At 39.9% G+C, this 13099-nt stretch overlaps 3 protein-coding genes across 5 annotated transcripts; 2 read left to right on the plus strand and 1 right to left on the minus strand.

Moving 5' to 3' along the window:
* Window positions 1-68: 68 nt before the first annotated feature.
* Window positions 69-5728, plus strand: med22 (mediator complex subunit 22). Of its 3 annotated transcripts, none has more exons than XM_077561791.1 (5): window positions 69-142; window positions 484-610; window positions 2053-2133; window positions 2873-3081; window positions 5186-5728. In XM_077561791.1, the coding sequence occupies exons 2-5, from the start codon at window positions 488-490 to the stop codon at window positions 5379-5381; spliced, it is 609 nt and encodes a 202-aa protein (XP_077417917.1). In that variant the 5' UTR covers window positions 69-142; window positions 484-487; the 3' UTR covers window positions 5382-5728. The 3 variants fall into 3 exon arrangements, with proteins under 3 accessions (XP_077417917.1, XP_077417916.1, XP_077417918.1); XM_077561790.1 differs by having other exon boundaries at window positions 85-142; window positions 389-610; XM_077561792.1 differs by lacking the exons at window positions 69-142; window positions 5186-5728 and having other exon boundaries at window positions 149-610; window positions 2873-4844.
* On the minus strand, window positions 5729-8039 carry c3h9orf78 (chromosome 3 C9orf78 homolog). The gene is made up of 9 exons (XM_077561788.1): window positions 7851-8039; window positions 7626-7685; window positions 7491-7542; window positions 7322-7392; window positions 7159-7236; window positions 6760-6957; window positions 6553-6689; window positions 6371-6481; window positions 5729-6282 (listed from the first exon to the last, which is right to left on the minus strand). The coding sequence occupies exons 1-9, from the start codon at window positions 7925-7927 to the stop codon at window positions 6185-6187; spliced, it is 882 nt and encodes a 293-aa protein (XP_077417914.1). The 5' UTR covers window positions 7928-8039; the 3' UTR covers window positions 5729-6184.
* A 14-nt stretch (window positions 8040-8053) lies between these two features.
* Window positions 8054-12999, plus strand: nfu1 (NFU1 iron-sulfur cluster scaffold homolog (S. cerevisiae)). The gene is made up of 9 exons (XM_077561789.1): window positions 8054-8131; window positions 8565-8603; window positions 9059-9141; window positions 9219-9354; window positions 9896-9962; window positions 10040-10157; window positions 10249-10312; window positions 10398-10572; window positions 12670-12999. The coding sequence occupies exons 1-9, from the start codon at window positions 8073-8075 to the stop codon at window positions 12700-12702; spliced, it is 774 nt and encodes a 257-aa protein (XP_077417915.1). The 5' UTR covers window positions 8054-8072; the 3' UTR covers window positions 12703-12999.
* The last annotated feature ends 100 nt before the right edge of the window (window positions 13000-13099 follow it).

Consider the following 13099-nt stretch of genomic DNA (forward strand, 5'->3'; position numbering starts at 1 on the left):
ATTACACCGCACTGGATATCACAGCATACGATTTGGCCACTAGCCAAATATTTAGTTTGAATAACGATAACTTGCACTCCGAATGTGTGCTCACTAGATGGCGGTAGTCACCGGACACCGCGCATGTTATCCGCCAATTAAGGTAGAAGAAGAATATCACTTTGTTGACTTTGTTGTTTTTGTCTCTCACGTTACTCATCGATCTTCGCAAAATTTGGTTCAGACAGCATGTTAGAACTTCACAAAAACTTTCACAACATATATTTTACAGCTTGACCGTAAAAAGACACGTCTGTTTGGTGTTTCGGAACAGCGTTTCACGTGCGTGTCTTGCTAGCTTGTCACGCAACATTCTGCTAACCGTTTCCTCTCCCCTCTTCTCGTTTAGTTACAGTACAGTACTACGACTCACCCTCGTAGTGGATGAATGCGTTTATGTTCATGGGAATACTGTAGCTAAAACCATTTTTGGCTTTGCTTGAGAACAATGGCGACTCAGAGAGCACTTCCTCAGAGCAAAGAAAGTCTGCTGCAGAACTACAACAAGAGGCTGAAAGATGACATCAGGTCCATCCTGGACAACTTCACTGAGATCATCAAAACTGCCAAGGTGCGTGTGTGTGTGTGTGCGTGCGTCCGCGCACGTGTCCTCTTTTCGTATTTGTAGTCCTTGCTGTCACAGTCCAAAGTACTCTTGGGCAAGAAAATAATTCAGTTGTGGTCCATGAAGGTTTAATTTATTACGAGTAATTCATTTACCGCAATGTCTCCTAACTTATCGAGCTATGGCACTGATTTTAAGTGAGAAAGGGGACACCACCGAAGAAAAAAAAATAATAATAAAATAAAATAACTCTTAAGAATTTGAACACAAAAATTATCTCTCACTTATATACTCCGAAGTGATTATTTTGCCGCGACTCTGCATCTAGCGCTATTTTGCCGTGAATTACGCAAGAACTACTACACCTCTTTTCACGAATTTTCCAATTTGTTATGTCACTGAAAATTCAAAATAGGCTATTATCAGCATTACCAGCCTACTATTCGTTCATTTACTAGGTAATTGATTCATGGCATTGAGGTCTGGGTCTCCCTGCTAAAGCTTACTGCCTCTGCAACTGTTATACATTATTAACATTTTTAATTCTTTATTTCATATTTTAATCATGTTGAAAGGTTTTATAGATGTGTAGAGTAGGTGAAATAGTGTTGAACTCAGTATAATTTGACCTTAACCTAGCTGGTAGACAAAATTCCTTCACTAATTGTCTGCGCACACACATTCTGTTCGTGAGAACAGATTCTGCTTTAAGAGAGCACACACACACACACACTGTTCGCACCATCACTCACGGCCACTCAATTTGTTTGTGAGATTCTGTTTTGGGGAAAAAAAGTGCGAAAAGTACCCTGAGAGTATATTTTGTCTAAAAAGATGAACACAGCTGCGGACTGTGTACGAAAATAATTATGTAACATATTGTGTGAGAACCAATCTGTTTTACTTATTCATGATGGGAGGAGAAAAGGCGTTTTACTTTCAAAACTGGATTCTATAAAAAGCCCTCTTTCCCAAGGGAGGGGGCACGCGATCCTTGACTGACACAATTTACGTGGTATTCAATGATGTGTGACCAGAGATTCTCTGTAATAAATCATCCTTGCAAGGAGTCTTTCTCACAAAGAGGTCTATCTTCAATTTTTTGGAACACGCAAAAGAGGACAAATAGTTAGCCTCTAACACAACCCAGTCTTGGATAAGCGGTAGAGAATGGATGGGTGGATAGATGAATGAATGAGGATGACGTATTGACACAAGCATATTGCCTGCCATGATGTCTAATAGTGAGGGGCTTAGTGGCACTGTTTTACAGAGTAAAGTAGTTTCTAGAATGCCAGGCAGTTAGACTTCTGTATGTTCTATGCCTCGGTAATGTGCGGAAGAATCAAAATCGGTTTCACGTCTCTACCAGTCCATGACCCACTTTTGGGGCCCAGGCAAAACAGTTGGGAATCACTGCTCTAAAATGTTGTCATTTTCTTTCTCAGATAGAAGATGAGACACAGGTTTCCCGAGCGACTCAAGCAGAGCAAGATCATTACGAGATGCACGTACGAGCAGCTAATATTGTAAGTGTAAGCACATGAGAAGCATGCCAAATGTCTCTTTATGTATAACCGCATGGATTTAAAATCTCGTTGGATTTGCATCAAGTTTAACTCATTCACGTCCATTGACAGCTATAGACGTTAAGCTATTTCTTATTAGTTTAACGTATTTTTCAATTTTTGTTAACAAGAGTATGAAAACCTCTTTTTTTTGCACATTTAGAACAGATATACAAATTTGTGATTAATTGTGTGTTAACTAGTGAAGTCATGCGATTAATTATGATTACTGCCTGATGACCCTATTTTTTCATAATCTTTTCTTTTTCTTTTTAAATATTTGATTTTTAATAATCTTTTTTTTTTTTAGATAAGGAAAAGATTATTAAAAATTAGGGGCGTCAGTCGATTACAATTTTTTAGCGTAATTAATCGCATGACTTTACTAGTTAACTCACGATTAATCACAGATTTTATATCTGCTCTAATACAATAAAAAAAATCTAGGTTTTCATACTCTCATTAACAAAAGTGGGGAAAATGTTAAACTAATAGAAAAAGTTAAAATTTATTTTTGACGTCTATAGCCGTCAATTGCAGTGAATGAGTTAATGGTCATGTTTTAAGTTCTCCTAAAAAAAAAATGGAACCTCATTTTAACAGAGTGATTGGAGGGAGATGGTTTTCCAAAATTGAAGCAGAAATTCAAACCCGAACCTTGGGGTGCTAACCACCGGTGAAACATTTGTGGGCCCATCAGGTTCGGGCTGGCGAGTCATTGATGAAGCTGGTGTCGGATCTGAAGCAGTTCCTCATCCTGAACGACTTTCCCTCAGTCAACGACGCCATCAGCCTGCAGAACCAGCAGCTGCGCTCGCTGCAGGAAGAGTGCGACAAGAAGCTGACCTCCCTGCGCGACGAGATCGCCATCGACCTGTACGAACTCGAGGAAGAATATTACTCCTCCAGGTACAAGTAGACTCTTACTCGCCACCCCCGCCATCCCACCACTGTCCTGCGCTCCCACCCTCACCATTCCCCACTAAGCCGCCCCAGAAGCCTTCATCATCATCATCATCATCGTCATCATCCAGTAGTAGCTTGTGTGTGAGTGGTGGATATGCTCCATGTGTAGCAGAGTGACATAGCTGCCCTCCCTAAAATAATCGAGTGCCTTAGATTTGTCTGTGAATATTGTCGACATTTGAGATGTTGAACAAAATTAGCAGGGTGGTAGCAGTGTTGTTGGCATTTTTTCACCAACCTCAGTATGAAGACTGGATGGACCTCTGCGAGTCACTATTATGTCGCTGACATAGAGAGATGAACAATGATACATCATTCATAGTAAATAGATCATTTTCTTGATAATGGAATACGACAAAAAATGAAATTGGATCATTTGGCTCAGTGTATCTGCTGGAAACGTTTGTGTCACGGCATGGTTGGGAATTGCTGGATTAGGCAACCAGAAGAATTGGATTTTAGCCTCATGAATGGAAGATCATTAGATTAATCTGGTGAATAATTTTATTTATGGATGAATGTGTAGTTGACATTGAAAAAGCTTTTTAAAGTAAAGTAGCACTTTAAAAAAAAAAGTAAAAAAAATTATAACAATAGACTCATCGCCACCGGCCACTTTATTAGGTAGTGCTTAGACTCCTTATACTGTACCTTTTAAAAGTGTTTTCTATGCGACGTAGAGGTGTCAAAGTAATGAAAACATTCCTCAAAGGTTATTGTTATATTGACAGGATGACAGATGCTTTGCATGTTGGAAGTACAGTTCCACAACATCTGTATATTGGATGATGGAGCTGGTGACTGTGAGTGATGATTTTCAAGGAAACATGATGACGGTGTGAGCATTTTGTCATCCAATATTACCAGGCTCGAAATAAAATCAGAAGAGTGCAATGAGGCTGGATGAGACACAATTTGACAAAATGTATCTGGTCCACTAGGGAGAAAAGGAACAGTTACTTTATAAGTCACAATTCATTTTATATTAAATAACAAGTGAAAGTATGTTTACCACTTTGCACTTCGGCCTTGAAAACATGGAGCTATTAAATTATGACTTCCATCAGAATGTGGGAATTGAAGCTCATCAGATGAGACATTTTTCCTGTTTTCTGTTGTACAATTTTGCTGATCTTGAGCTAATTTTAGCCTCTGAAACTACCTGTTATGGTCTTCTAAGGTTGTAGGTTTATGTTGTATATATTCGTTGCCTTTCAATCAATCATGCCACACTGAGTCCAATCCCCTTTTTTTTTTTCCAGTCTGGTGTGCTACTTTGTAACTGGCTCATATAGTACAGTTCTATTTTGTCCCTCCCGACCGCCAGATGGCGGTGCTTCAAGCACTGAAATGTTTCCTGCGGTGCTTCAAGCACTGAAATGTTTCCTGCGGTGCTTCAAGCACCGCCATCTGGCGGTCGGGAGGGACGAAATAGAACTGCAGTTACAGTCGTAACTTTCGTTTTTAATTCTATAGGTGTACCTAATTAAGTGTCTGGCTTTGACCATGTTAGGTTGTTATAATTCTTACGTGACTAATATATTTTAGACTGGACTTTATGTCAACACAACAGTATGCTGTTCATTCAAGGTGAAAACCTAAAGTGAATGGTAGGGAGACATTTTGTTTTATGAATGTATTTGCTTCCAAATATTGTTTTACATCATAGTAAAGGTTAAGAAATAAAATAGAGAGGAAAACTGGAATAGTTTGTCATGTTTTTCTACAAGAAAGCAATGAGAGATGTATGTATGTGTTCTTTTTGGCATCATAGTGGGCATGGGCCTGCGTCACTTTCTGCAATTGCTCGGCTTTCCCCTCCACCATCAACTAATCATCTTGAAAATGCCTAATCAGCACTGGCTGCAAGTTCTTCAGCAGATGTTGTCTTTGTCAATATTCCAGTTTCTGACGCTTGTTGCTTAATCATCCTCCACGCTCGTCTGTGCTTGTTCTCACTTGCCGCTCTTGTCTGCTCCTCTCCTGCTCCGCTGTGCCTCTGCTGCGCTGATTCTTTGCCTCCCGCTGGCCTTCCGCAACCTCAAAGCTACAATCAGTGGGACAGCGCCGACCTGCCCTTGTGTGAGGCATACCGGCGGCGGGACAGTTGGGCTTCCGCGGGGAGCAGCTGCAGCTCCAGCCAAGGGGAGCAAGAGGAGTCGGAGGGCCCCCCGCAACAAGAGGTCAACCCACAACACCACCTCAATGGACACACAGGCGCTGCTCCCATCGAGAAACCGTGAATTTGAATTGTTTACCTGTGGAAGGAAACCTACATCCGTGGGATTGGGGAGATTTTGTCATAAAAGACATTCCATTTTTTTGTTTAATTGAATGTGTTCACACAGAAAAGCTATTTTGTTTCCAGTTAAGGTAATTGATTTATTTACTGTATCAGCATTCAAATAGGTCTACATGGCAGTGAAAATCGAGCCATCCTAAGTTTTTCATTCCCGATGTTATCTACCAAAAGAGTAAATGTGCATATTTCTGCAATTTGCATGCTAGACCAGGCTTGTTTCATTTATAGTGATATTAATTTGTAACATGTTACTCCACAGCATGATGCTAATAAAGAACATAAATGGTGTGTTTTTTGTTGTTTTTAATAAATGAATGTCAGTAATGGAACTTGAAATATGTACATTAATTACACAGCAAATTGTCATGGTAGTGAGCCAACATTAAGAGGTAAGACTATTCCACCTCAGACCCAACAGCTAATGTTTTGAGAATATTTTTTTGGGAGTGGGGGGCACAAACACGACATACAAAATTAATCTCGTCAGCTTATCTGTCCACAATACTCTTTGTGTCATGTGATCATTTAGACTGACATTTACTTTTACTTCCCTTTCCCATCTGTTTAATATACACAGTATTTGCCTTCCGTTAAATCGTGGCCCGTTATTCTGAATAATTCCATGTCTTTCTAGATTAGATCTAACTAGTCTTTTTTCCCCCCTCATACACTGGCAGCCTTTTAATTTTGCTATCTGAGGGGAAGGAAGCTTCCCTCAGCAGATGTTTGCAAGCAAAAACATGATCAATATCGTCGATTCATCTTCTTGAACTTCTCATAATGGTAGTCGTCAGTAGCCTTTTCGTTATTTGGTCGTTTTCGGAAGTTGGGTGGCTCTGATGCTGTGGAGTGACAAGGTTGAATGAGGAATATGTTGCAAATAGTGAAGAGACAAAAAAAAAAAAAAAACACGTGTGGGTGGACACTTACTCTCTGGCCCAGGTTTTTCAGTGTCCCCCACACGCAGGGGTCTTGCTTTGGGTTCCTCTCTCTCTCGCTGTCTGTGGTGCCTCTGAGCTGCGTTGGAGTCTTCATGATAGACTACAGGAGGAATACATAAGGTAAGAAGACATTTCATCATTAAAACATATTTACATGATGTTTAAACCTACAGCGGTTGTGCTGGACATAGTTGACAGCAATGTTAGTAGGAACAAATGATGTTCCGTTGTCTTTTTTCTTGTTCCTTTGTTCTGCAAGCAGTTTGGCTTTGGCGTCCTCTGTCTGGATGATGTTCTTTATCTTTGCACTGAACATAAATGAAATATTAGTTGTTTTTTCTTAAGTATTTTATTTCATAATTTTGAGAGTCTACATACTCAATGCCAAGGTCGACTTCAGGGATTCCACTCAGCATCTGATTGGACAACATCTCCTCTGTCTTCTTGGCAGAGTTGACGCGGATGTTCTCGGGCAGCTCGTAAAGGTGGTCCTCTGCGTTTTTCACCTTGACTTTTTGTTCCACCGCTTCCACGAGGCCCTTCTTTCTTCTCAGCTCTGTTTCAATGTATTTCATCCTGACGGGACACATTTATCGAGGCTTATGTCAAATATGGTGAAGTTGTACCACATTACATACAACTAAGTGCTAAATGGACCACAGCCCTGGCATGTGTTGTAATAACATGTTTTTGTTTTTTATTAAAATTCATAATGGAAAATAAAAACATATTCAGCAATTGCTTTAAAAAAAAGTCTCAGAGATGACTGATACGTACATGTCAGCATCTTCGTCTCTTCGGTTTGTCTCGGCTGAAAAGGAGGTACCCAGGTTAAGGTCTGTATCGTCCTCTGTCCTATAAAGGAAAATGTAATAAAAGTAAATACAAATGTGTCGAATATGAAAAACAACACAAGCACCAAATATTTGGGTTAATTTACATGTCTCGATTCCGATCCTTGACTTTCTTCATGTCAACAACTCCTCCAGTTTTGAGTTTAAAAGGGTCATTCTGTAAAAGGAGTAGATATTATACACAGCACGGTGCAGCAAATTAGTCTACAAGATTAAAGGTGCATGTTAGTCAACGTACTATAAGAGAGTACTCACATCAATCTCGACTTCAGGTGGCAATTTTTCTCCAACCAATAGGGCAGTCACGCTGTGAAAACCATCATAGTTATTGGCTTGTTAGTAAATTATATTTAATATTTATTTGTAGCTTCAGTTTTTTGTATACGTTACCTGACTCCGTTCTGTCGTCGCCGCAAACTCTGTAGCTCTTTGGCCTCTTCCACTTTACATCTAAGCAGAAGAACAGCAAGAACATTAAAATACGCATTTCATTGGGTGGAGAAAAAAAACAACCAAATTCATTATGTTAGGATTACTGATTACTGTGGCGTTGTTAGCCATGTTAGCTAGCCAGACGTTAGCTCCGTGTCCCTCTTGTAATGTTTCACTTGTTACCTGACTTCTCGAGTCGTTTCATCCTCTTCCACATCTGAAGAGTCTCTTCTCCTCCTAAAGTTTTTGCCAGAAGGCATTTTTAATATACAAGTTTAAAGTAGCCTTCACTTCGGAGCACACAAGGGAAAAAAACGTTCCCAGTAGTATGAGGGGGACAACTATAATTAGCGCACAACAACACCTAGTCAGCCACTTCCGGTCTCTTCAGTTATCAAAACAAACATGGCGACTTCCTGGCAGGTCGGCTGTATGCTGGCTAATTCTCTCAGACTTTTGCGCCCGTAAGTTCATTTCGCCCAACAAACAGGACGTCATCGTTGTTTTTAGAAATTATTGTAAAACACGAACGGCCTCAGAAGAGTTGCTGATCGTGACTATTAAACTAATTTAAGTGTGACATAGTGGTTACGTGATGTCACCAGCTTCATTGTTGACACATGACATTTGAGGGCCCCTCTTAAATGCTTTCGATGGCAATGCAAAACTCGTGAATGGTTTGTGAACGCGAAACAAGTGGTCGTTAGGATTGGATTTATTTTTGTAGCACTCTTAGCCGTTATGTATTGCTTCAAATGTGCCTTTTTAGACATGCTATGACAAATATCATGGCATACAGTTAGATAACCCATCCCGCATCTGTGTTTCCCATGTGTCTGTTACTAGTTAACACCTAATCTTGTCCTAATACTACTCTTTCTTCTTTGCTTATTCCAGAAAGCTGGATGTCGTGTGGCACCATGCTGCCTCTCACAGGTTAGTCTTTGTCCAAAAGCAGATACCTGTACCTGATTTGAAGTAGGAGATGATACTGTTACATGTGTGCTGTGTTGGTAACGAATACACCTGACCACACACATCAAGAACAACAAGTACATGTGGCATGGCGATTTAGCTCTTGCATTGTAAAACTGATTTAGGATATTAACGACAGCTACTTTACACTTTATGTAGAAGGTATAGAGAAATAAAACGAATCAACAGTGTAATGGGTCTGGATAAAATCTTAATGTCATTGGCAAGTGTATAACGAATCATACACCATACAGTATTATGATCACTATTAATCATCATGTGAAATATATTGCATAATTTTACCTTAAAAGTGGATATGAATCAGACTGGCATGGGATTATGTGTAGTACAGATTTTGTTATTTGTTAGCTGTTATTTTTCACTGTGGTAACAATTCTCAATTGTTTTGCTGGCAGTGGATGCCAGAGTGCTGGTTTTCACTGGCTTTCACACAACACAGCAGTCAAGAGCAGATGGCCTCGGCAATGGGTTGTTCCGGGTGTGTATCACGACTTTATGGACGTCTATGCTAATTTTTGTTACAAATGTGATGGTGTTTTCAATCCATCTTTACAGGGAGGAGCATGTTTGTGCAGACACAGGACACACCAAACCCAAACAGCCTCAAGTTTCTGCCCGGACGTGTAGTTCTTGAATCGGGAACTATGGATTTTTCCAGTCCTCGTGAAGCATACACCTCGCCCTTAGCCAGGTATATGGTTACTTAAAGGCATTTTAAGATAGATATTTCAATATCAAATGATCTAATAGAAAATAAGCCCTTATTCACATTCTACAGTTATACATTGAGATAGAACGCATTCAGTTTTGGGATGGAGGTCAACCTCTGATTTAGTTCAGATTTGACATAAATAACAGAAATAAAAATAATGCATTGCACAACTGCACACATACACAGACACAAATATCACATTTTAACATTCAAAAAACTAACATACAAAAAAAAAAGTTATTCACTGGTCAAATTCCAAATATTACTACTCCATTGTAAAATGTAGTCATGCCTGGCTTGTGGCACCAGATATTTTGTGTTTTGGTACAGAGACTTTGACTAGTAATTAACTACCTAAGGGCGGGAGGGCGCTCATGACATTTGATGTTATTTTAACTATCAATTGGTCATTACATGTTTTCTGTGTATGTTTTTGTAACTTTTTGTCATTTATGTTATTATTATTTTAAGACGGGGAAAAAAATATTATTAAAAAAATATTATTTTGTGTTGTCTGTAGACAGCTATTCAGGATTGATGGCGTCAAGAGTGTCTTCCTGGGCCCTGACTTTATCACCATAACCAGGGTAGAGCAGACCTACTGTAGTTGAATGACACACACAATATAATCAAATAGTCTGTAACATTTTATGTCCTCATGTAGGCTGATAAAAATATTGAATGGAAAGTAATGAAACCTGATGTATTTGCGGCCATTATGGACTTTTTCACCTCTGGGCTTCCAGTCGTCAACGAGGATGCTAAACCTAGCGAGGACACAGGTAAAATTGAGCTAGCTACGCATGACAATATGCATCATGGACACTTCTTTTGATGGACTGACGAGGGATTACTTTTTTTCCCTCTTTGCAGCACCTTCAGATGACGATGATGAGGTAGTTGCAATGATCAAAGAACTGTTGGACACTCGAATAAGGTAGCTGACATTATTGAGTTGCTCTTGAGGCATCAACTGCCCTTGGTGTCATAGCATTGTGTCGTTTTCCCTGCATTTTTCTCAGACCCACAGTGCAGGAAGACGGAGGAGATGTTGTGTATCGTGGCTTTGAGGATGGCGTGGTGAAATTGAAGTTACAGGGTTCGTGCACCACTTGTCCCAGCTCCATTATCACTTTGAAGAATGGAATCCAAAACATGCTGCAGTTTTATGTCCCTGAGGTTGAATCAGTAGAGCAGGTTGGTTTTGATTCTAATGCACATTTTCTTGTTGCACACATCCTATTTGCTCGTGTTAGTGGTAGTAATTGGTTCAAGAGTTGGATGGTGATGCTAACCATAAGTACATTCTAAATGGTAACCAGTTGCTGTCAGTGTAAATGCTTGAAATGTCCATCCATCCATCCATTTTCTTGACCGCTTTTCCTCACAAGGGTCGCGGGGGTGCTGGAGCCTATCCCAGCTGGCTTCGGGCAGTAGGCAGGGTACACCCTGAACTGGTTGCCAGCCAATCACAGGGCACACAGAGACAAACAACCATACTCACAATCACACCTATGGACAATTTGGAGTGTTCAATTAACCTGCCATGCATGTCTTTGGAATGTGGGAGGAAACCGGAGTACCCGGTGAAAACCCACGCAAGCACGGGGAGAACATGCAAACTCCACCCAGGAAGGCCGAAGCCCTGACTCGATTGCTTGAAATGTCTTAAATTTAAATTAAGAAATTTAGAAATAACATAATCAAGAAAGTTTCCACATAGACCTTTGATAACGTTGCCATATGTTCTCTTTTTGTTGTTGTAAAGAATTTATATTTAGCATTTAGCATAGGGTGATCAGAGCAAAACATATGTACAATTACAGAACTTTAATACCACAATCTATCCATTTAATTATAAAGACTTCTATTATTGCCAAATGTTATCCAAAAAACAACCCCGACATGGCCAGTCGATTTCGAGCATTTTAACCCAACTTTCAAGGCAAACAGAATATTGTGTGCTATGACTACACTGTAACAAATTTCTGTAAAATCTACAGTAGAAAATACAGCATTTTCTTGTTTTTTTAATTTGACAGTATTTAACTGTATACAGCAATTCATCATGGGTAAAACAAAGTGCATTTAAGTTGTCCTTAAGTGTGATTGTGAGTGTGGATGGTTGTTTGTCTCTGTGTTCCCTGTGATTGGCTGGCAACCAGTTCAGGGTGTACCCCGCCTACTGCCCGAAGCCAGCTGGGATAGGCTCCAGCGACCCTTTTGAGGAATAACTGTAACAGTAACTGTAATTTATATACAGTAAATACTTGTACAAAAAAAAAATACTGTAATGTACTGAGATTTTACAAGAATTAGCTGGCATCTTTTTGCCAGTTATTTCTTGTAAATTCTACAGTCAATTCATTACAGTGTACATAAACATGGTTGTGAAAGATCGCATATTCTGTTCTTTAGTAATCACCATTTGAAAATAGGTCATTTGAGTGACATCTAGCAAAAATGAGAAGAAAACAAGCTTTTTGTGAAAAGATGCCTTTTCTGCACAGCAGTGATTTTGACACTAATATTTTTTTGTTTTTAGTGACGCTCTGTGAATTAGATTTAATGTGACAAAGGCTTTGATCATTCAGGTCATCCTTGAAAATGTTCTATTTCTTAAGATCCGCCATGTTTTCTTGTACTTTCATACTACCAGGAGCCCATTGAAAAGCGATACAATTCTGCCATCTGCTGGCCATAGTTAGTGGCTGTTTTGTGATGATTATTTTTTTACACCCATTCACAAAAGGAGCGTGGCACAAGAAGTTGCACTTCCCATTAAGGAAAACACCCCCGCAGTTGACGTCAATTGAGTTATTGGTGGTGTCCATTGATGTTTTTGGCGGTAAAAGAGCACTGCCCCAGATGGAGTAATTCAGGTATTTTGGTGTCTTGTTCAAGAGTGAGGGTTGAATGGAGCGGGAGATCGACAGGCGTATCGGTGCAGTGATGTATTGGTCTCTTGCGATGAAGAAAAAGCTAGTTGATCTACGTTCCTACACTTATCTATGGTCACGAGCTGTTGGTCGTAACCAAAAGAACAAAATGACGGATACAAGCGGCCGAAAATAGTTTCCTCAGCAGGGTGTCCGGGCTCTCTCTTTGTATTAAAGTAAAATGCTCGGTCATCCGGGAGAGGCTCTAAATCGAGCCAGACGAGGTGGCTCAAGGCATCTTCTTGGTGAGGTGTTTGAGACACGTCTCACTGTGAGGAGGCCTCGTGCGGAAGTAATTACCTTACACACAAATGTGAGTATATGATATTTAAATGTATGCTTTTTCTCCCCACAGGTGAAGGATGAGGAGGAGGCTGCTCAAGTTTGAATGACATTCAGCGAGGACAACATGCGCACATTCCTCACTGCACTGGCCAATAAAGAGCATCCAGGTGGCTAGTACACAATACCACACAGTGGGAGTACTCAGCAGCCATTACATTAATCATGAAATCACGTGATTCAGTATTCAACAGTATTTCAACATAGGACAACTTCTTTTTAGCTCGATAGCCATTTCATTTATCATCACACAGTAATGAACAATGTCCTTAAGTTGCTACTCAAAATGGCTTTCGTGTTTAAACGCACAATATTTATATGAATAAAGTTTATCCATAAACAATGTGTGTGTCCCTGTAATTACTATTTTGTGAAGAGAGAAACGAAGGATCATTTATCAGTTATGTTAAAGATGTTATAACTACAACGTACCGGCGGAACAC

This window comes from Vanacampus margaritifer, chromosome 3 (assembly GCF_051991255.1).
Source record: "Vanacampus margaritifer isolate UIUO_Vmar chromosome 3, RoL_Vmar_1.0, whole genome shotgun sequence".
NCBI classification, from domain to species: domain Eukaryota; kingdom Metazoa; phylum Chordata; class Actinopteri; order Syngnathiformes; family Syngnathidae; genus Vanacampus; species Vanacampus margaritifer.

Bases quoted from the DNA above. Each gene is read 5' to 3' on its own strand.
- med22 (XM_077561791.1), top strand. From the start codon at position 488: ATGGCGACTCAGAGAGCACTTCCTCAGAGCAAAGAAAGTCTGCTGCAG. The intron at 611-2,052 runs GTGCGTGTGTGT...TTTCTTTCTCAG, and splicing joins AGATCATCAAAACTGCCAAG to ATAGAAGATGAGACACAGGT. The intron at 2,134-2,872 runs GTAAGTGTAAGC...TGGGCCCATCAG, and splicing joins ACGTACGAGCAGCTAATATT to GTTCGGGCTGGCGAGTCATT.
- c3h9orf78 (XM_077561788.1), bottom strand. From the start codon at position 7,927: ATGCCTTCTGGCAAAAACTTTAGGAGGAGAAGAGACTCTTCAGATGTG. The intron at 7,543-7,625 runs GTAACGTATACA...TGGTTTTCACAG, and splicing joins CGACGACAGAACGGAGTCAG to CGTGACTGCCCTATTGGTTG. The intron at 6,482-6,552 runs GTAGGTTTAAAC...TTCCTCCTGTAG, and splicing joins CTATGTCCAGCACAACCGCT to TCTATCATGAAGACTCCAAC.
- nfu1 (XM_077561789.1), top strand. From the start codon at position 8,073: ATGGCGACTTCCTGGCAGGTCGGCTGTATGCTGGCTAATTCTCTCAGA. The intron at 9,142-9,218 runs GTGTGTATCACG...CCATCTTTACAG, and splicing joins TCGGCAATGGGTTGTTCCGG to GGAGGAGCATGTTTGTGCAG. The intron at 9,963-10,039 runs GTAGAGCAGACC...GTCCTCATGTAG, and splicing joins ACTTTATCACCATAACCAGG to GCTGATAAAAATATTGAATG.